The sequence below is a fragment of the Mirounga leonina genome, unplaced genomic scaffold (assembly GCF_011800145.1).
Source record: "Mirounga leonina isolate KUSES-001 unplaced genomic scaffold, KU_Mleo_1.0 Mir_109, whole genome shotgun sequence".
In the NCBI taxonomy this organism is placed as follows: Eukaryota; Metazoa; Chordata; class Mammalia; order Carnivora; family Phocidae; genus Mirounga; species Mirounga leonina.
The window spans coordinates 1994314-2015790 of NW_023270244.1; the positions used below are offsets into that span (position 1 = coordinate 1994314).

The window sequence follows — 21477 nt, forward strand, 5'->3', positions numbered from 1 at the left end:
GGGGGTGAGGGCAGGACTTAGGCCATTTAAAGAAAATGTAGCTGACCTTGTTTGCCATTATCTCGTTTCATATTCTCCCTTTTAATAGCAGAGATAATTCTTTCCCTGAGCATAGACTATCACGGAGGGTATACAAGATGACTTAGATATGACAATGGTTGACATTTATATTTTAAGCTACTGTGTTTTTTTGGCTGAGTATTAAAAACATACACTCAACGTCTAGAACTTAAAATTTCTCTGATTCATGAGAGGTAGGATTTTGGAGGCCCAGTTAACATCAAATCTACAAAGCAGAATTGTCCAAATGACACAGAATCTTATCTTCATCTGTAATGAAGTGAAATCAAGCTAAATATTCCTTTTCTACACACGGATCATAAACAGTTTCATTCATCTCACCAAACTCAATGACTTTTGTAAACTGAATGAGTTTCTGTACGTGTATCCTACTTAAAAAATTGTAATTGAAATGTTCAACTTCCTCATTCCCTTATTTTCTTGTTTATGTAGTTATTGAAAATGATCCTTGTTTTCCTCTAGCAAAGATGTAAGATTTCCTTTTAAATAAATCTTTGGGCATGAGAGTGAGTCTGCTTAAAGAAAAGTCTCAGGGAAATAAACACACAATCTGTGTATATCATAAAAACCGTGAAGATGACTCACGAGCGATTAACATTTGGGAAACACAGGCACGGGTTAATTGAACGGTTGCCCGAGAGAGCTGCTCTATGGGAATACACCATTTTAAAGTTTTGGATTACTTAAAAGTCATAGGCCTTAATTGTGCTTTCCTTGACCCCAGAAAATAAATTTACTACTAGGTAAAATGTTATCTTCTATTACCAGAAATGGCAGTGTGAAGAAAGTGCCTCCCTTTAAAGTAAAGTAAGATTTAAATTTCTATTCTTTAGTGTATGTGCATTGAAGAAAACTTTGAAAAACACAGGATGTAAGGTATTATCGACAATTATCTCTGGGTAGGTAGAATTGTGGATGGTAAAAATGTTTTGTTTTGTTTTCTACTTGTTGCTTGCTTCTGTTTTTTGTAACGAACCCCTTGTGAGTAAGACAAAGAAATCAAGACACTGTATTCGTTTCACTCAGGAGTGTGCGCACTTACCTGTCCAACTAAGTCCCAGGTGATCAGCTACTATTGCCATCCTGATATCTGTCCGTTCACATGGACTCTGTGGACCTACGATTTACAATTTCTTAATTAAAATAATCATCAAGAAAGACACGATACCGGAAAATTGTTTTTTAGCAGTACTCAGATTTTACAGAGACTAATGCTAACACTGTACACTTAAATGTGTCCTAGTCACCTACATGAACACTTGTCTTTTCACATGGCTCACTTGATTGTCACCTGCCCCGGCCAGATGTGAGACTACATGGATGCTTAATGTGATGGGATCAAACATGCTGACGAGCTAGCTACTGGACAACGGTTACAGAATCATTGTGTCGGTGAAAACACCATGATGGGATTTCAACGTCTGTGCTTTTACTTTGACAAAATCATTAGTACATTAGGGGAAAAAAAAAAAAAAAGCTGCTCATCTTGAATGACACCAAGATCTTCAGCATGCTTCCCTAGCTGCCTACGGTGTCGGTTGGTTAAAAGGGAGCGAGAAGAGTGTAGAGACAGCACACACAGATGACAATGACAGAATGAGAAACTACGGTTAAGTCACTGCACAGGCAATCACGACAGTTCATGCACTAGGCTCTACAAATCGGAGAGTGTTTACGAACTACGCTCGTTCTCCAGGATGTGAGCAAAGAGTGCTCGAGAGACCTGACTGCCTTCATCCTCACCAGTCCTCCTACTGCTCCTTTTCTCACTGCCGGCCTTTTCACTCTTTGATTTTAAAGGTGCTGCCTCTGTTTTCTTATCTCTAGCAGACTTCGTTGTAACTGAAGGCTGGCCACCCCGGGAAGTCTCGGACAACGACGTGTTTCTTGAGGTACTGTCCTCCTCATCGGACAACTCGGACTGCATCTTTTTGTCTTCTTCCGAGAGGCGGTCCACAAGCTTTAAGGTCTCACCACTAATTCCCTTAAAATATTCAATGGAATGTTTACATACTTCCTTAAGCTGACTCTTCCTAACTTTTACTGTGGCGGTGGGGGTGGTGGCGGTGGTGGCGGTGGGGGTGGTGGCGGTGGTGGCGGTGGGGGTGGTGGTGGTGGCGGTGGGGGTGGTGCTGGTGCTGGTGCTGGTGGTGCTGGTGACACAGGTGGATCTTACCTTTACTGGCAACTTGGATGGAAGCTGTTTGGCCTTGCCTTTCTCTGGCTGCCCTTGTTTTGGTGTGGCGCATGCTTTCCTAACTGCGTTATCCCTGTGTGTGTCTTTTACTGGAATTCTGGACTTTACGTCTACACATGAAGAGCCAATAAGGGTTTTGGTTTTCTCAGATTGACTGACCTGCTTCGTTTTACTCACTTTCATGTTTGGCATATGACTTGGTGGGCAGATATCTTTTGGTGAAGTGGCCTTTATGGGAAGTTTGGATTTTCGCCTAATCCCTATCGACTCCTTGGTCTTTTGCTGCTCTCCAAGAACTTTCTGCTTATCTCTGACACAGTGTCCTTGCAGTACCCCTGTCTTTTTTCCTGATGAGACTTTCACTGGTACTTTCTCTGTGGTACAAGTGGGTGCAGAATGTTCTGTCAGAACTACATTACTTGTAATGTTATCTGTCTGCATAGTGGAAGAATCCAAATTGTTGTTGTTATTAAAGTTATCTTTCTGGAAATCATGTTTCTCTTGGGGCCTAGTGCCCATGTGGCTATTGGCTGTATTTGCAATCATTGTTATAGTTTCATTCTCTAGTCCCTGACAACTGGTCATCACAGCTTCTAGCTTATCTGTCACTTCTCCAGAGCCTTCTTTCTTCATGGTCATGGTGGATGCAGAAATTCCCATTTTTATAGGCGTGCGCAACTTGGGGTCAACTTTAGAGGCGCTAGGGGCTGCTGCCGATTTCTCCAAGGAGCCACCACTGGCTGCACCTTCCTGACACTCTCCGCTGGTCGGGCTGCTGGGGTTAGCTTCGACTGGAGGTGCCTCTACATTTCTCTCTAGATTGGTTTCTACAGAGGTGTCCCCTGACTGTGGCTGTGGTGTGGCAGTGACCATACTTTTATCCCCTTCCCCCTGGTCCCCTGACTTCCCTTCAGAAGTATGCTCACCAATCTGGAAAAATTGGAGCCTCTCTTCAACAAAATCCCTCTTGCTCATGTCAATTGCACCACTGCGAGTCATCTCAAACATTTTCCCTTCATGAAATGGGAAGGGGTTAGGCTCACTAGTTGGGGTACTTTCATCAGTGGGCGTTCGGGCTGGCGTTGTATCAGGGGTTGTTGCTGGAGAGCGGTCTTCCACAGCCAGACCGAATGGCTTAGTCTCATCTTCCCGTGATTTACTGTCAAAAACTTCATCATCCCCTCGGTTGTTAGACCAAGGATCAAAATCTAGACCTTTGGTAGCTACTGTTTTGAAAGGAGTGGCAAATTCTTCATCTACTTTGTAACTGAAGTAAGTATCAGGAAACACTGATCTGTCAGGATGTCTGCCTTCTAGTGTGAAGAACTGGGCCCCCGATTTCTGATCAGTCTTATCAGGAGTCTTTTCAGATGAGGAACTTTTAGAAGGTGGCTTGTCTTCGTCTGGTCCCACCCTTCCTTCCTCCTCGATAACTTCAAGTTTACTTTGGCTAAAGGAGCGATCGGCCGGCTTCAGAATGCCCTCCATGTTCCAGACATCTTTCTTAATTTCCATGGTTTGACCTGGGAGTTTAGAATCGCTCTCTGTCAAGCCATCGTCTTCATCTTGCAGGTCGTAGCCATCCAGAGAGTCGATCTCCGTGGCATCAGTGTCATGAGAAAACTCAGCCGTGGTGGCGATGGAACATTCCGTGATGGACTGGTCATTGTTCCCATTCTGGGCAGTTTCGTTCTGAGGCGAATCGAGGCCAAGGCCAAATTCATGATCTTTTCCAGATCCATTAGTTTCCAATTCTTTCTGGTTGGAAGGCTTGTCAACAGGAGCTTTGGATTTTGTCATCTCCTTTTGTTCCTCTTCTACTTCCTTTAATTTGAAGGTATATTTTTTAACGGGGACCGGCTGATAGATGGATTCATCATCACTCGAATCACTGACGTCTGCCCCGGGGGGGACGGGTGAGGGCGGTTGCACTCGGATGACGGGTTCGGCCAGCTGGTACTTGTCATGCTCATCTTGCAGACTGACTTCAATCATGTCAACCTCTCTTTCGGGGCGATAATGATGCTTCTTATCCGGCTCCATCTGGTCTGCATCCAGTGGTGGAGGAGGGGGAAATTCAATATAGGCAACTCTATTACTTTTGGGTCTTTGGTTCGAGTCTTTGCTGACATCGGTAGGCGTTTCACGCTCAACGGTTGCTTCCTCCACTGTAGGCTGCTTTAGGGAGGCTGACTTGGCCAGCTCTTCCTCCTCAGACTCCTCGGAAACCTCGGGAATTGGGCTGGGTTTGCCTGGTATATAAGCTATGAGCGAGTCTGGTGTCTTAGACGTAAATTCGTAACTCACTTCCTCTGAACTGGGCGTTTCTGGGGTTAAAGGGCTTTTCCCAGAGCTGTCTAGAAAGGAAACTTGCTCTAGAGTGTCGTCTTCTGGACTACCTTGGGGAGAAGGAGGTTGCTTTTGCTGCCTAGTTGTATAAAAGGTCCCCCTGGTCTCTTGTACTGTCTTACACTCCTGACTTATGATCTTTTTTACACCTCCTTGTTGTATCTCCTTTTCATATTGCTTCCCCACCTGTACAAAACTGACATACACAGGTAAAGTTTTTATGTCTTTCCCTCCCTCTGTCTGGGCTAGCGGAGCAACTCTTTCCAATCCATCAAGGGGGCTGTGGTCGAACACATCGCTAGAAGGAGATTCCTTTCCTGGGCTAAACTCTAAGGAATCAGGAGATTTGGTGGGAGAGGTTTCGGTTTCATCGAGAGCAGGGCATAAGCCTACGTAACTCTGACGTTTGGAAACCTTGCTGATTTCTGAATAGGTAACTTTTTCATCTTCTATAGAATTAAAGTGCTGTGTCTCGACCGTCTCTTTACTCATACTGGACTGGGGTAACTTTTGTGATAGTTCATGTTGGGGGAATGTTGACTGCTCGCAAAAGCCGTCGGGGATATCAGAAGACAGCATTCTCCTTCCCTCCATGGCTCTGACCGGGATGTGCGACACGGCTGAGCTCTCACTCCTCCTCGAAGGCGGTTCCAGAGGCCCACCCGGCCGTTCCCCTTCTTTCACAACATATTCCCTATATAAGACCTTTTTGGAGGGAGATTTTACAGTCATTTCCTTAATTTCTGAGAGAGAGCCATTCGTTAACAACTTGTGTTCTCTCTCAGTCACAGACATAAACTCATTCCTTTGATCAACAATCTTACTCTCAGGGTGACCAATGTGATTCTCTCTTACATCGTGAACGAGTACATGCGAAAGTTTTTCTTTCTGCAACTTATTGTTAGTGGCTCCAGAACTTTCCCATGTTCTAAAGACCTTTTTGTCCCATGGTCCCTTAGTTGCTAAATCTGAGGTTACGTGACATGCCAAGTCTTTAGCCTGTTGCTCAGAAAAATAGTCAGGCATTGCTTTACTTGACATTTCAGTCCTCTGTGTTTTCACATCCTCGGAGCCAGAACCATTTACAACAATCTCGTTGCTTTGGGCATGCTCATCCGTAGCCTTGAGGGCCATCAGATCGTTTTGCACAGATACACTTTCATCTGAGGGGTCTATGGCCTGCGGCTGCTTTTCTCTAGCAAACACTTGGTAGACGGGCAGCTTGCTCTCCTGCATTTTTTTAACTGGGATTCTCGACTGGCCCTCTGGCCTTCTGTCGTCTTGAGACACGTCCTTACTCTTTGCCTGTGCGCCTTGTTCAAATTTTAATCTAATGGAACTGAGTTTAGATTGTTTGAGCTGAAACCCAGATGGGGGCCCTTCTGGTGCCTTGCTCTGCGAAATGCTTTCTCGGACTTCCTCTGTGGGCTTGCTGTCCTCGGGCTGTGCGGACAGACCCTTCTTCTCTGGGCTGCTGGGCAGACTGGCTGCTTGCTTCTCATCGGCTGTGGGGAAGCCTTGTCCGTCATGGCCATGCTGCTTTGCCCTAACCCGCTCGTCACTGGATGCCAACAGTTCTGTCAGCAGTACCTTCTCAGGGCTGCTACTGGTAGAGCTCTGAGAAGAGTATTCTTTGCCATTTCGAGGGCGTGGCTTCTTCTCTGGGGACTGCAGTTCATCATTTAGCTTTTCGGTTCTGTCACGAAAAAACTGTGACACTTCAGTCAGTTTTTCTTCAGCTTCCTTCACAGTCCTGTCCACCCTATCTTCATATATCAACTTCTCTCTACCTCTGTCTAATCTGTCCTCAGTAAAGCGCATCCACATGGCATGTTTTGGACTACTAACATCGCCAGAATAGTGCAACACTGTCACTTTATCAAAATGCTCATCTTTAGACACTTTACCTACACCATTTTCAGACACATCCTTATAGATTTTGGAGAGAATTTCTTTTTTGGGGGCAGTGACTACTTTTTCTCTGGACCGCTTATCAGACCCCTGTAACTCTGAGCTAGGGGGTCCTGCATGGTCTGTAACCGATTCCTCGGTATCAGAATGAGACACATCTAGCTTTTCTGACAGAAGCATTTTCTCAGCAAACCTGTAAGACTCCCCTCTTAGTTCTGACAACTCATCGTCATGGTATTCTATTGAGTGTTGACTCAAAAGCTTCAGTGTTTTGTAAGAGTCATCAGATATGAGTTGAGCAGAACTAGGGCGACTCTCTTCTTCTTGGGACACGGGAGTGTTTACTCTGGAAGACTCCAGATAAGAAGGCAATGACTCTTCGGCAGTAAGTTCTTCTTCTTCTTGCTGACCCTGTTCCTCTGGACAAGGAAAAGCATCGTGTTTTTCTGGCAGAAAATCTTTTAGGTTAATATCTCCCCGGGATAAGTCTTTCTGATATACATACATTTCCTTCTCTGGATGCTTTTTGGTTTCTCTAATAATGACTTCAGTGGGCTCAGCTTGGTTACCTTTTTCGATGTGGACTTCTATTATACGCTCCAGTTTGGGTTTCATTTGGTTGTCCTTCTCTGCATGCTGGGCTGTGGTTTCAGCAGCAGACTTGTGAACGTCTGGAGGCACTGCCGACTTGTGTTCAAACAGACCTGCCAGTTCTTTGGAAGGGTCCCGCCCGGACTGAAAGGCCTTCATGATGTCATGGACCGACATTGTTTCCTCGATTCTTTCCGAGGTACCTTCGCTGCCTGGTGGGGAATGATAGACCATTCTGGTGGTTGTGGTTATGTGGGTCTCTTCTTTAACACGCATGCCTTTGCTCAAAACTCGGCTGTGGTCGTCTTCTTCACCATTGGCTTTCATCTGAAATGCCTTAACTTTTTCCTTAATACTAGAGGTGGTGGGCTTTGGTTCCAGTTCTGTAAAAGTAGGTGATGGTTTGGGTGCCACGGACTCCTCCGGTTGGCCCGGGGGAGCATCTCCAGCTGAGGGCTCGTAGCTCCTGATAACATGCACCACTTCAGTTCTTGTCTCTGTGAGGACAGGAGGGATGGGGACTTCGTGAAAGAGTGGCTTAGGGCCCGTGCTCTCAGCGCTCTGTGGGGCGGAGGGCGTTTTTTCACTTCTTGTTTCAAAGCCACTGTCAGACAAGGGGCTTTTGTCCTGGTCATGTTGAGAAAAGTCATCTGGAGACTCTAAAATAGTATCTGTTCCGAAAAAGGAATCGGCCATTTTACATAACTCTTTCTCAGAGGTGGAAGGCCTCATGGAGGCTGGAGGCATTTTGAGTTTGTGTTCCTGCAAAGCGATCGCTGGCTTTAAAATCCTTTTCTGTCTCTCTTCACCATCCTTCTTTGCATCCTCAAACTTGTACTTTAAATTTGTCAACGAACTACTCCCAATATCGTTTGTTAAGTAATCAATAACTTTGGTCAAGTTATAATCCTTCTCGGAGGCGGCTTTTGCTTTCACTTGCACTCTCTCCGGCAGGGATGGAGGATGGCTCACCGCAGCTTGTTGTCTTGCTTCTCGTATTTCTTCCGAACTAAACTCTATCCAGTCGTCTTCGGGAGAGAGTCCTTTGTCACTCTTCGGTGATTTGGGTGGTCCTTTGTTATCTACACACACATCTTTCTTAAGGATTTCACTCACTTTCACTAAGTCTTCCTTTACTTTCTCAACGATTTTGAAAGGCTCTTCATCGTCAATCCTCCCTTCTTTTGGGAGCTCGGGTGGGAATGGTTTCTCCTCAGGCACGTCTGTCTGTAGTATTGCAGTCATCCGCATTAGGTCCTCTTTCATTTCGGCCACGTCTTTTAATATCTCCTGACTGGAAGATAAAGAAGATGGTGTAGACAGCTTAAGGGCAGAGGGTGCAAGGAACAAAGACGACTTAATTGGAGATGAAGTTCGATTGAAATGGGGCTGAGGACGTGTCTCCGTAGTCAATGTTTTAATGGGTGACAGCAAGGCTGCTGCTGATTTTGTAAGTGAACTAGAGTCTGGAAGTTTCTTTAATGCTGGTTCAGGCAAAACATTGACTACAGAGTATACTGGCACTGTTATTATTGATGAAGTTACAGATGAGGTAGTTGCAGATATTGACGACCCAAGGGATGTATAGAGTGCACTTGCGGAAGGAGTTCTTAGAGACTGAAAAGCTGATGGTGTCGAAGAAACGTATGACCTGAGTGGGGAAAATGGCATTGCTGTCGTGGTAGAAAACACTTTCTCAACTGTGTCAGTGGCGGCATTAACCACAGAGCTCACAGAGTTTGTAGCTGTAGAAATTTTTTCCTGTAACGTGGCAGTGGCTTTGCATCCGTTAATTAACGTTGAAGATGATGGATATTTCAGAGGGGAAATAGATCCGTTGACCAATGCAACCTCTGTGTGTCCGGGCATCTGTTTCACAGGCGATGAGAGAGAAGGGGTCATTGTGACTTTAGCCGATGAAATGACATCAACTGCTGATTTAGCTGGAGACACCACTGACTTTAGAGGCGAAGATATTAGCGGTGCTGCTGATGTAATAATTGACTTAAATGGCAAACTTGAGGAATACATATTAATGTTTGACTTGGGGGAGGCAGGGGGCGTCATAGTAATGGACGACCTCTCCAAAAGAGACCCTGCTGTCGTCACGGGAGAGGTGCGGGAGGGAAACGTAGCATTGGATGCCAGCCCTTTCAAAGGCGAGGCCTCTGGGACGGTGGGAGCTCTAGCCAGGGTACCAGAGGAAACTTGGATATTGTATGGAGATTGTGACACCACTGTTTTGATCGGTGAAGAAATTGTCCGAAAGGATCTAATTGGAGATGCCACATCGCTAATGGATTTAACTGAAGATGTAGTTGACGCGCCTAATGTGGATTTGATTGGAGAAGGAGTCGAAACAGACCATATTGATTTTAGCGGAGAAGCTGATGGCGTATTAGAGGACGAGCTTGATAAGGAAGTGAAGCCTGACTTGGCCGGCCCAGGCACTGTAATCGGAGCTGTTGTCCAGGACTGGTATGGTCTTGTAGAAAAGAATGGCTTGTATGAGTAAGTGGTGGGGAGGGATCTTGTTGCTCCTGCACTCCGTTCAACTGTTTCTTAAATTTTAAAATGAAATCAAACACAAAAATCAACAAAAATGGTTGAGAAACAGAGAGACCAGAGAAAAAAATTGGTCAGTAAACTTTGAAATATTACAAAAGCAAGTACAATTGTTTGCATGATTTAGAATGGAAGAGGCAAAAGGAACAATTAAAGTAAAAGAGGGGGAAAAAAATTCCACAGACATAACTGGTCCAAAGTTAAAAATAAACAAACAAACAAACAAAAAAACAGAGCAATGTGAAATGAAAGACAGAAAAAGCACATCGCAACCAAGGAGGCCAACAATGAGAAACAGAAAACATGAGGAAAGAATTAATGATGAGAAAAATAACCACAATGGAAAACCGTTCCCTTACTTCCTATTGACTTTCTTATGTGCTGGTTTCGAAATATCAGCAGCCATTCTGCTTTGCCTGTATAGGTACAAGTTCGTTTTGTGCAACCATGTTAACTTTCATTTTAGCAAGGTCTAACGTTCCCTCTCCTTGAGCCTTTCGGTGATACTGATTGCACCTACTTAGAACCGGATCGATGTGTGTCACTGTACATTAAATATCTAGAACTCTTTTCTAGAAAACTACTCAAGCCTATTTCATGCAGAATCCAAGGTAACTTTTAGGTGACAGGCAACTGATATGCAAACTGTGAAGCCACTGGATTTTAAATCTGTACCTTCCATGCACAATTCGGTTATGCTTCACACCCATAAAAAGCCAATAAGAGCAAGAAATTTTCTGAGTCAGAACTTTAAAAGAAAAAAAAAACAAAGAAAAGGAATGTTTGCATTTATTTTTTCCATGCAGCATATTCCTTTTGGTGAGGAAAAAGAAAATGTAGTATGAAATGATTTAAAAATGCATGTGTACATACACACAAAGGGGAAAAAAAAGCAGAAAATATGGGTCATGGTTACCATAAGCAAGCAAAGCAACTGAAAACATTTTATCATGCGCAATAATATCATGGCAAACAAGCCAATGAAGTAATACAATTTTTAGGCCGTATTATGCACAATATATAAACTTTAAAAGTATTTCCACAAGAGCATTTCGAAAGAAGAGTACACTTTTTCCATGAGATGCAAAATCTTGGTACCTTTTGAGACTTTTGGAAAATATTTAATACTGCATATTAAAAACACATCTGCAACTAAATATATCCACATCTGGAGTTATCTTCATTATGGATAAAAGTACATCGTTTATTTTGGATATTGTTTTCACAATTGATTATACTTTCAAATCTCAAAAGGTATCATGGGAAAATCTAAAAAGCAGTCAGTCATATTTTTAACACCCCATATTGAAGTATCTGCAGTGGGATACAGTATATTATCCGTATACATTTTTATCCATGGCAAAGCTACCAATTCTGGTGCCTTCCCAGAATGGTCATGGGACTCATAGATACCCCAAACACCGGAGCAGCCATGAGGCAGACCTACCACTAGGAAAGATGGATTTAATACCAGCATTCATCTGGCAATGGGACAAGAAACACACGAATGAGGTAAGCACACTTGCCCGGGGAGAGCAAACACACACTTGGTCCTCTCTACTTCTGCAGCTCTAACAAACAAACTGAGCTGGTCACAGAGATTTGGAATGCCTGCCAAGGGCTAGCGGTCTATGTCAAAGTTGAGTACAGTTTCACTCCCAGAAAGCACTGGTGCAGAATAACAGTGACAAGCGAAGAGGAAATGAGAATCTGCTTCATCTTTTATGCTCCTCTTCATGCTGTGCCCGGGCCATTGCTATAATCCAGTCCTTGGATTAGCAGCTACTCCCACAAGGGTGAAGATTTTCATTCCTAGTGTACATTTAAATTCAGACATTCAGAACATGTCCTCTTCTAAGCTTACATATTATTCTAAAGAAATGTGGAAGAATTGAGGAAAAACTCATCCGTTTGTTAGCCCTTCCTAGTCATAATTCTCAATATTATATTGCTTAACTCTTTTGGAAACACCACAGTGCAAATGGAAGGTTTGGGTCACTTCAATTCAGTGACTTGGGCTCAGTCCAATATCTCAAGAGAATTTATTTTTATAACTACCAGAAACTGGCAAAGCATCTCTCCTTCACCACTGAAGGCTGGCTCCATCAAGCGAAGAAGTCCTCTGAACCACATGTATGGTTTTATACTTCTCGTGAAGCAGCCAATTTACTGATCGGTTACACATTTTATGCTTTAATGACACATACTCTGTGATGCCCTTCATAACAAAGAAAATTTCTGGGAGGTTCTGGATGTCAGGCACTGAACTACACCAGACTCTTTCTTTATTTGGGGGCAGTGTGGTTTGTGAGGACAGGGTACTGAAGGAAAAGCTGTATCACTTGGAGTTCTAACACCAATTAAGGGGCCACAGCATCTCCTTAGTTTCCTTATAGTCCCATCTTAGTCCTTTCCATTCCTCTGTTTACCACCATTATGCTCCCTTTCATAAAACTGAGAAAAGTACTCTCTTCCTTCTCTCAAAAGTCAAGGAAGATAAGCCACATAGTATACTATAACTGAAACTAACTAAAAAATAACAATACTTTCACAAGTGGGAAAAACTTAGTTGACTTAGCACAGACCTCACCTTAAGCTCATATATCCCCCCCCGCAAATACTTTAGGGACCAGAATCATATGGGAGCTCACCTGCCCAGAGGTGCCTTGGACCTAAAGGAGCGGGTCATAAGAGACCGTTCAAATCTTAAGGATATTGCCTAGGAGTCCCAACCAGCTAAGGCTGAGAGCCTTAGCTCTGGGGCAAAACAGTATTCCACAGAAAACTTCTACCCAGCAGATTTAGTCATACTGAAAAACCATCTAGATATACACATATACCGTCCCTGCTTTGTGATAATAGGAGTTAAACTTAGCCCTTATGGTTTTGGAAGGATTTAGACATTTATGCTAGAGGCAAAAACTGAGATCTGGAAGAACATTCATGAAGTGGTAGCATTTCATTTCTCTTGTGCTCTCCATTTTGTGTCTGAATATAAAAGCTTCCCTAGTAGTCAAGGAGCTAGACTCCAGAAGACTATGCTAAGACCATCTAAGCTAAATAGTGGAGTCTTCCTTGTGCACATTTAATATGCTATCTTGGCCCACAGAAACAAGAATTCAGGAAAGCTGGGAAAAACCAAAGTTGTGGCTCTTACTGGTAAATTTCCAATCTCCCCTGAGTCAAGTTAACGGTGAGTAATGGAAAACAGCTAGAAATTGTTTGCTAACTTAACAATAATTTTTGTAAAAATCCTCTTCTGATGGATCAAACACAGTGCTGTTCTCAGCATTCTTAGCTCCTGTCGGTGGAGGGATTCTCTGGAGGGCTGAGGGAACAGGAAAAGATGAGGTGGGGAGGGAGACAGATGAATGAATATGACTGAGTGGATTTATACCTTGATACTTGCAAGCCAGTTAACAATGAACCAAAACAATCACTGAGAGAAGAAAAGGGCTTAGCCAGTCTAGTGAAGACTAGCCTTGGAACTGGTGTTTAATAAAGGCCAGAGGCAGGGCGGGGAGGGGTTGGGGTGAGAGGAAGGAGGAAATAAGGAATCAGTATAGAAGTGCTACCTCAAGGCGGTAGGAAAATCTAATTCTTGCAAACTGGGAAGAAGGAGAATCAGGACTAAGATATAATGATCTACCTATATTAAGAAAAATGAGACGACAATCAAAGTTACTTTATCATTCTTTCTACCAACCCATGTATATAAAAATAAATATTTTCCCTTTTGAGCATAGATCTGAAGCAACACTGGTATGTTATCTCCTACTTAACAATCAAAGTGAAATCAAGGTTTTTAAAGACAAGTCATGAGTAGATGTTTCTAATTTAAAAAAGAGGTAATGGTTTTTTTAAAAAAAAACTGTTTTGAAATTATGATCTAAGGGAGTTTGTACTTCATATCTTTAACTATGTACAAAATATCACTTAGATTTCATGATAAAATTTTCCTGCAATTTTTCTTAAGCCACTGGGTTTTCAAATGGCCCCAAATTCAGTTTGTACAGAAAAAAAATGCCTCTTCTTATAAAAATCCACATAGATTAGTAGATGTGTTAGAAAACTCACTCATTCCAGGCTCAGTCAAGTAGCTGTAGCGCTTACGTAAAGCTAAAGACGCAAAGCTCTGTCGTCGATCTGCTTTCTCGGCCTGAAAAGGGAAAAGGAAAAAGAGACTCTATCCAATTTCCTTGTGACATTTTCATAGTTTTGAAACATTTTGTAGGATGGCATGTGGATACCTCGTTTATCTTTATTTTTCTTCTGATGGATTTTCCTCATGAAAATGTTAATTTCCTATTGTGGGTCTACAACCCCACCCCGATGTCTCAACCAAATTACCATCATTTAGCACCAACACAGCAGACTACAGGGGACTACAAATACAAGACGAGCGTTACAGAGACTTCTGATGCTGAGCAGTAAATGTCCCCAAATTCATTCGTATTGAAAGCACATATATCATGATGTACAGTCACTCTATGTGAGTACATTCAAGGAAAAGGGGCACACAGTGTCTCATTCCAGTTACTGCTATTGTTTCTATATGTTAAAAGGCATAGAGTGTAGGTGAGGTTAAAAAAAGGTTAATGGCTTTATTAGAAATATGGATTCTATTTATTAGTACTGAGTTTTAAAAATCCAATTATCCTATAACTTGGAGAAAGAGTAGGAGATGCCTTTGTAAGGAAAAATTCATTCAAAACCAAATGGAACAATGGTACTCTTAAAAATGGCCAGGATAATTTTCTTCAAATAGAATACCAAATATTTATCAGTAGCCATGGAACACATATTTTGTATTAAATAGAACAACTTGATTTATACAATAAAATTTTATGTTACTCATGCTCTTGATTTAAATGTTACACAGAGTGGATACTAGGTGAAGATATGAACAAATGTGTATTGATACATGCCAAGCTACTACATTTTAAAATGTTGAAAGAACGTTAGTTCCTCTTTTTAAATCATTAGCTGGATTATATTGCTGAATGCCCTGAAGTAATCTCGTATATGTGGAGGAAGATCAAACCAATCTTTAAGAAAAATGTATACCCTTTACCTCACTTACACTAAGATCTGCAAAAATAGAATACGTTTCCCACACTTCAGCCCTCTGCAACTTCTTTTATACAGATTTAATTTCTATTCTAGCTCTGATAGAGTAAAAGCAGAAGTGTTCATATTACCTCATCATCTTGATCTGACTCTGTTTCCTTTTGGTTCCGAGATGCATTGCAGAGACAAGGAGTATTATAACGGACAGCAGGGAAAAGAATATCAGGATATGAAAAGGGCTGAGTAGGGAGCACAAAATGCAAGCGGAATCAAGAAAGCAAAGCAAAGCAAATCAAAAGAAGCCAACACAAAATATCAAGAACTATACATCCATGGCAAATTAATGTGTGACGTTATCCGAAAGCATAAGAATCTATGAGCTAGCAGCAGAAGCAGAAGCAATATACAGAGGACTCCATCATACAAACCATAAGAATCTGACACCACAGTAACAAGACTTAATCTACGCAAAGAGACTAATAAAACTCAAGTTTTAAGAACTTTAATCATGTTACAAAGCATTCCTTAATTGCATACCGAGGGCCCACTTCTCCAAGACCGGGGGAAGAGAGTTACAATAAACCAGTATTAAAAGATACCTTTTTATGTGCTGGCAGAGTGATATTTAAGTTGCAAACAGCTGTTTGAGGCAGTCCTTTTGTTGTCTTTGGTTCTTTCAGAAAAGAGAGACGACCACAGGGCTCCTGGCTGGTGTCTCTAATCTAGAAGAATTTAGGTGGTTGACAGTTATAGAAAGAGACTTTTCTGAGGACTCAGGAGTTAAACAGGTTTATTTTACAGAGCCCTTCAAGAAGCAGGCAAAGTAAAGGGAAAAGATGATGGTAACAATTACAGGTCAACGGCGGTGGTCACGTGTGAACTCAGTGGGATTTAGAATACCCGATTCCGAGATCAGACCCAGGATTGCTATGTCTGCCTGTTTCCCTGGCATTCTGTTGTATAGTCTGGGTTATATGCATTTTCTTCCTGTCCAATAATTTCTTTTTCCCAAGGCCTTGGTTTTAGCAACAGTAATAAGAGCAAATAATCATCACACTGAACAGTTGTCCCATGTCCTTCTGTTCTCTGAGGAGGAAGATGGTCTCTCCAGAATGTTTTTGGGCATTCAGAAATGAAGATGGAACTTAAATACTGAGTTTGGATTTCATCCATTATTTGATTACTGAGCATTAACCAGATATGATGCATTTTATTATTCTAGATTGTTTGGTCTTACAAACATCTGCTTGAACATAAATAATCATTTAAATGTTTAAAAGGTAAAGATTCTTTCTTTTTTTTTTTTTTACTAATTATAAAGCTTTCCTGGCTCAAAAGTACACTCGGGGAGAACCGGGACAAAATCTGACCTTGTTCCTCTGAATTCAAGTTTGGTGGGATATTTCAAACTGAATAAATCACTAGACTCTTTTCTTTTTATTCCTAAGAGCATTTTTTTCTTTTTTAATCAGAATCTCTGTTGATGATTTACCTTGATGGAAAATGGCAGTCTATTTTCTTTGAAAGCATAAAAGTTAAAAACAAGCTGCTGTCCTCCTTTGGTAAGTGGGGCCAGATTTCCATAACAATCAACATAAATAGGTTTTCCTTCCAGAACCTTTTAGAGTAAAAGAAATACATAATTAAATGTTAATTTCAGCTGAAAGAATTTTGAGATTTTAAGTCACATAATATTAAAAGACTGACATATTTCTATGTCACATTTGTCTCCTTATTAGGAAATTGCTTCTATGGTGTTATTTGCCACAAAAAGAACTCTGTTGGCTCACAATTCAACTACTGTGATTGGAAACTGAATCATGCATATGTACAAGACAGAATTATACATTCAATTCTATTTTAGCAACTTTAGACATCTTTGAGAAAGTGCTGACATCACTTCTTCATACAGATTTTGAAAGGGTTTTTTTTTTTTTTTTAAACTCAGATACTTTCACTGGGTTTGAAAAAGGAAAATCATAGTAATGTGCTAAAGACAGTGACCCTAAAAATAAGACAACTCGAGTCACCACAGAGAAGTATAGACCATGATGTAGATTCATTAGTACTACACTGTAACCAAGATAACCTCAAAGACACATAAAATAATTTGAGAATAAATCTATATCAAATTTTTAAATCAAAACCTGAAATCAAGAATGTGCTTGATATTTCCAGTGAGTGCCATTATGACCTTAAAATAAAACCCCACATCTGGGGAATGTAATGGAACGGGCTGGTTGTGAACAAGGTACCTCAATATCTTTGCTTCTTGCAACTTCCTCAAAATTCTCTTGCTGCTCTAAAGTTTTGTCCACTTTGTCATCTGTCATGCAGAAACAGCGCAGGGAGGATTCTACAGGATCATTCATTTTGGCAAAAACAACAAACTTGGCCATATATGGAACACATATTAATTCTCTGTATAGTTGTGTGGCTAACCCCACAGTTTCTAAAACTTGATGGCAGTCTGCGAGCCAAAATCTGAGAAAAACAAAAACAAAACAGAAGTATGAAAATGAGGTGATTTAAAAGCTAAATCTTAAAAAAAATTCACCATTAAAAAATTAGAGCATATAAGGGAACTATACCAAAACATTAACTTGTTAATTTAAAGAAACAGCAAAGATGTTTACTCTGTTTACAGAAGGTCTACATTTATTATTTATTATAATTTTGCTGAGGAAAGGCTAAGGATTTTTTTTTCTCTCTCTTTTCCTTCCCATAAGATTCTGTTCCCCCACCCTCTTATATTTAGTCATGATTAGCCTTCCTTTCTACTCCTGCTTAAGAGTTTAATCTCTTATTTTACATTGGATGGAGCAAGAATTTTATGGAAGAAAATGAGAGAGAAATGGAAATTCTATCAGTCTTTTTTCTTTGAAAGCATAACAAATAAAAACAAGTTGCCTCCTTTAGTAAATGGGGCCAGATTTCCATAACAATCAACAAACAAGTGCAGAAACTGCTAAGAACTAGAAGAATCAAGTCTAGCACCATATAGCTCCTTGTGAGAACTGGGTAAGGTGACTTATGCCAGTCAATTTTAGATTTCTGAGTTAGGCCCAATTTTGCCATCAAAATTAAAAAAAAATAATCATACTAGTATTGAGCACAAAAACTTTCACTTTCCAAAAGGTAATAAAACAAATTCCTTAGTGCTTTTTGGAATCCATTATTTCCATACCTGGCTGAAACATTGGTTGTAAAAGAGACACAATCCTTTATGAACGTCAGGGGAGTAGTTCCTGTGATGTCTTCCCACTGAGCAGGCGAGGTGCCCCCTGGGAGAACAAGAGCAGATATGTTGATTTTATCATGGGAGTTGTTCCTTGTAAAATCTTCATCATCGTCTTGTTCTTCTGGCATTGCCATGAACTTGCAAGACTTCAGCACGTTCAATTATGGCAGGCTCTAAGGGTGGTTTTCCTCTCTACTCTCCTTCTGTGGTTTTACTGCCTTATAGTGATCTCCTTGTAAGACATTATATTTTTTAAAAATTACTTCTCGGTGTCTCTGGCTACTGATGAATGGTTTAAATGTGGGGCAACCACAGGCTATCAAGTGCATTTTGTAAGTGCAATTTATAAGTGCAAAGAACTGTTGTTCAGAAAGACAATATAATTCTTATTTATTTTTTTTATTTTTTAAAAAAGACAAGAACTATCAAGAAAGTTAAGCAGCAGCTGATTTTGTACTGCCCCAATCATGTAATTTTCCAGGGTACAAAGAGGAATCAGCCATTAAAACTACTCATAAAAACAACAAAAAAAAACAACCTATCTTAATTTAGGACTTTCTGTTAAAAATCATATTAGGTTGATCAAATGAAATAAGCTCTGGATTCCAGGTGCTTATCACAAAATGTGTTCTCCTGACCCTGCAGATTTTGTCTATTGGATTAAACTCGGGAATTGAGTGGTGAGAAGAATCATGTCCTCTGCTCTGCCCTACGCCTGGTGCTCTGTGGGGGCCTGTTTTCTCCAAAGTCTGTCCAATTTCCTGCAGTCTAAAGGGTGCTACTAGGTCCACCACCTCTGTCTAGGTCCCTGAGAAATGACCTAGATGCTCTAGTAGATTCAATACTATTTCAATAACCTTAAAAGAGCACTATTATTATTATTTTTTTTATTAAAGATTTTATTTATTTATTTGACAGAGAGTGACACAGAGAGAGAGGGAACACAAGCAGGGGGAGTGGGAGAGGGAGAAGCAGGCTTCCCGCGGAGCAGGGAGCCCGATGCGGGGCTCGATCCCAGGATCCTGGGATCATGACCTGAGCCGAAGGCAGATGCTTAACCATCTGAGCCACCCAGGCGCCCCAAAAGAGCACTATTATTAATACTACACTTAATAACAGGGAAAATGATATCACTGAATTTGAAATGAGTCATGGTCTCAGCATCTTAAAGAAAGGTACAGGGACAATACAGATGGGGTGATGGACAAGTAAAATGTTTTATTTTTTTTCTAGTCTTATAAAGTGGGCATGGATGTTTCAAAGGCTTTATATGTTCGTACAGAGTCACTGCAAGTTGCTAGCCTCACCAGCAAGGGCAGAAACAAGTCAACCACACCTGTAATGCTACAGAGCAGCCTCAGATTCGGCGTGCTATCCCCCTTGTACCCGTTGGCTACGCCTTCACCAGAGGGCGGGGGCACCGGAATGGTCATTGTGATGGGTTTATGGAATTTCCTTCTTCTTGGTTCCACAGTGACGATTGGGCTAAATGTTGCTTTGTTTCCAAGGATCTTTTTCACAATTTCATCAGGAACAGGCTGGGCCTAAAGACAGAGAAAGGACCTTAGGTGGAAGTTTAACATTTTTCTCTCATTGGAAAATTGACTTTTTAAGTGAGGAGGAGAAAAAAAAAAAAAAAGACCCCCCTCCGCCCCGCCCAAGTCTTTCTTCTTCATCCTTTCTCACAATTTCAGGAGGGCGCAAAAAAAAGAACCCAAACAACCTCACAATGGAGCAGGAACCAGTCGGTGTATTTCCTCAACAGAATATGGACGACATGAGCTTGTGTGACAGGAAATCCGTTGTCACCACGGAGAAGTCTTTCAGGCTAATCCAAAGTAAACGTCAGCAAATACAAATATTGAGTCTAGTGTATTTTAAACCTATGCAGGACATCCAGTAAAACGTCACATAGGCGATTTGTGCCCAGGTAAAAATTGGAGTCTTCAGAGTTAAGTAACAAAGGGGATTTAAGATTTCAGTTCGAGATTACCAAACCTAATGGCTTCCTTTTGGCTTCTTTGCTAAGGGAACTTCATGTCACTGAACTATAAGGCAGTCTCCTTAGCTCCAAGTGGTTACGGAAGGCCTTCCCAGCACTTAGAGTACTTCACTCTAAAAAACCTCGTAAGAAGAGCCTCAGTTAAACTATTAATGACTATATTAACTGACACAAATTAAATTACTTTCCTCACTTTTTTCTTTTTTCAATAGATCTAACTGAAACAAATAAATATAAGAAAGATGACGCTTGCCATGATTTTCAGTTAGCTTTCCAAAACCCAAACAAGTTCCAAATGGTTTGGATAAAACCCAGTATTTATGATCTACTTCAATCAAAATCTGAAAGCTTGCAAGTTTCCTTATTACTGATTTTTATGAAATGGCGTCTTATAAACCAAGTCAAATGTGGTTTGTTTCTTTAATGGTGTATTTGCTCTTTGGTGCTCTTGTCACTCGGAATACCAATAACCTATGGTTAACAAAACAATCTTTTTTTTTAATATATATATTTTTAAGATTTTATTTACTTATTTGACAGAGAGAGTCAGTGAGAGAGGGAACACAAGCAGGGGGAGTGGGAGAGGGAGAAGCAGGCCTCCCGCGGAGCAGGGTGCCCCATGCGGGGCTCGATCCCAGGACACTGGGATCATGACTCGAGCCAAAGGCAGACGTCCAATGACCGAGCCACCCAGGTGCCCCAACAAAACAATCTTTCATCAGAAACCAAGCGATACTTTTAAAAGAAAAACCCTAAAATACGTACCTTATGGAATAAGCCACCAAGCTCACTTTATACTTCATGCTTTTCATTTGAAATAGGTAAATGATCCCCAAAATGGCATAGTGCTTTGATTAGCAATATCATTGGGGTGAGTTACAGTTACAACAACTGTTTTCTGAGTGGAGCATGCTCTCACACTCTCTACATATGCCAAAGAAACAACATTTTCACACGTTACCTGGAGGCCCACTCGAATTCTTTTGGTTAAAGCACCCTCTGGGAAAGAAGCCTGGACCAGGGGCACAGTGGTGCTGCTCAGAATTCCGCCCTCAGGACCAATCTGGTTGCTTTCCTGCTTAATCCTAGAAACCACGGCAAAATACTGGGGGAAGTCCTTTGTGATAATCCTGCAGATCCGCTTCTTCCCTAGCTCTTCTGGGCTGTCAAGTTCTGAAAAGACGAATGAAAAAGCCATGAGAGTAAGCCTATCTACCTAATACCTTAAGATAAACTGATGTGTAAATTTGATAGATAAAATGACTTGTATCCAGTGGTCTCCACAGAGTTTCTGTGATGGAGAGAAAGCGACAGTGACTTTAAAAATAATATAAAGATTTGTAAAGATATTATAAAGCTATTCATATACAGTATTTGTAGAAAAATATTTCTACCGAAGAGGAGCAAACATCTTCAGAAACTGAAATTTTACCTCATATGAACAGAGCTCTACTCTTTAAGAAGAGAGAC

General features: G+C 41.3%; 1 protein-coding gene across 2 annotated transcripts in view; it reads right to left on the reverse strand.

Annotated features, from left to right (window-relative positions):
* LOC118019981 (ankyrin-3) overlaps positions 1–21477 on the reverse strand; it is a 331347-nt gene that overhangs the window by 33091 nt on the left and 276779 nt on the right. Inside the window, exons 29-38 of one of the 2 annotated variants that reach the window (XM_035019746.1) lie at positions 20969–21180; positions 19342–19549; positions 17952–18048; positions 17020–17248; positions 16257–16382; positions 15364–15486; positions 14896–14922; positions 13772–13853; positions 1825–9684; positions 1124–1198 (exon numbers count right to left, since the gene is read on the reverse strand). In XM_035019746.1, the coding sequence (XP_034875637.1) occupies positions 1124–1198; positions 1825–9684; positions 13772–13853; positions 14896–14922; positions 15364–15486; positions 16257–16382; positions 17020–17248; positions 17952–18048; positions 19342–19549; positions 20969–21180 (9039 nt within the window). The remainder of the gene's footprint in view (positions 1–1123; positions 1199–1824; positions 9685–13771; positions 13854–14895; positions 14923–15363; positions 15487–16256; positions 16383–17019; positions 17249–17951; positions 18049–19341; positions 19550–20968; positions 21181–21477) is intronic. The other variant, XM_035019738.1, reaches the window with a different exon arrangement.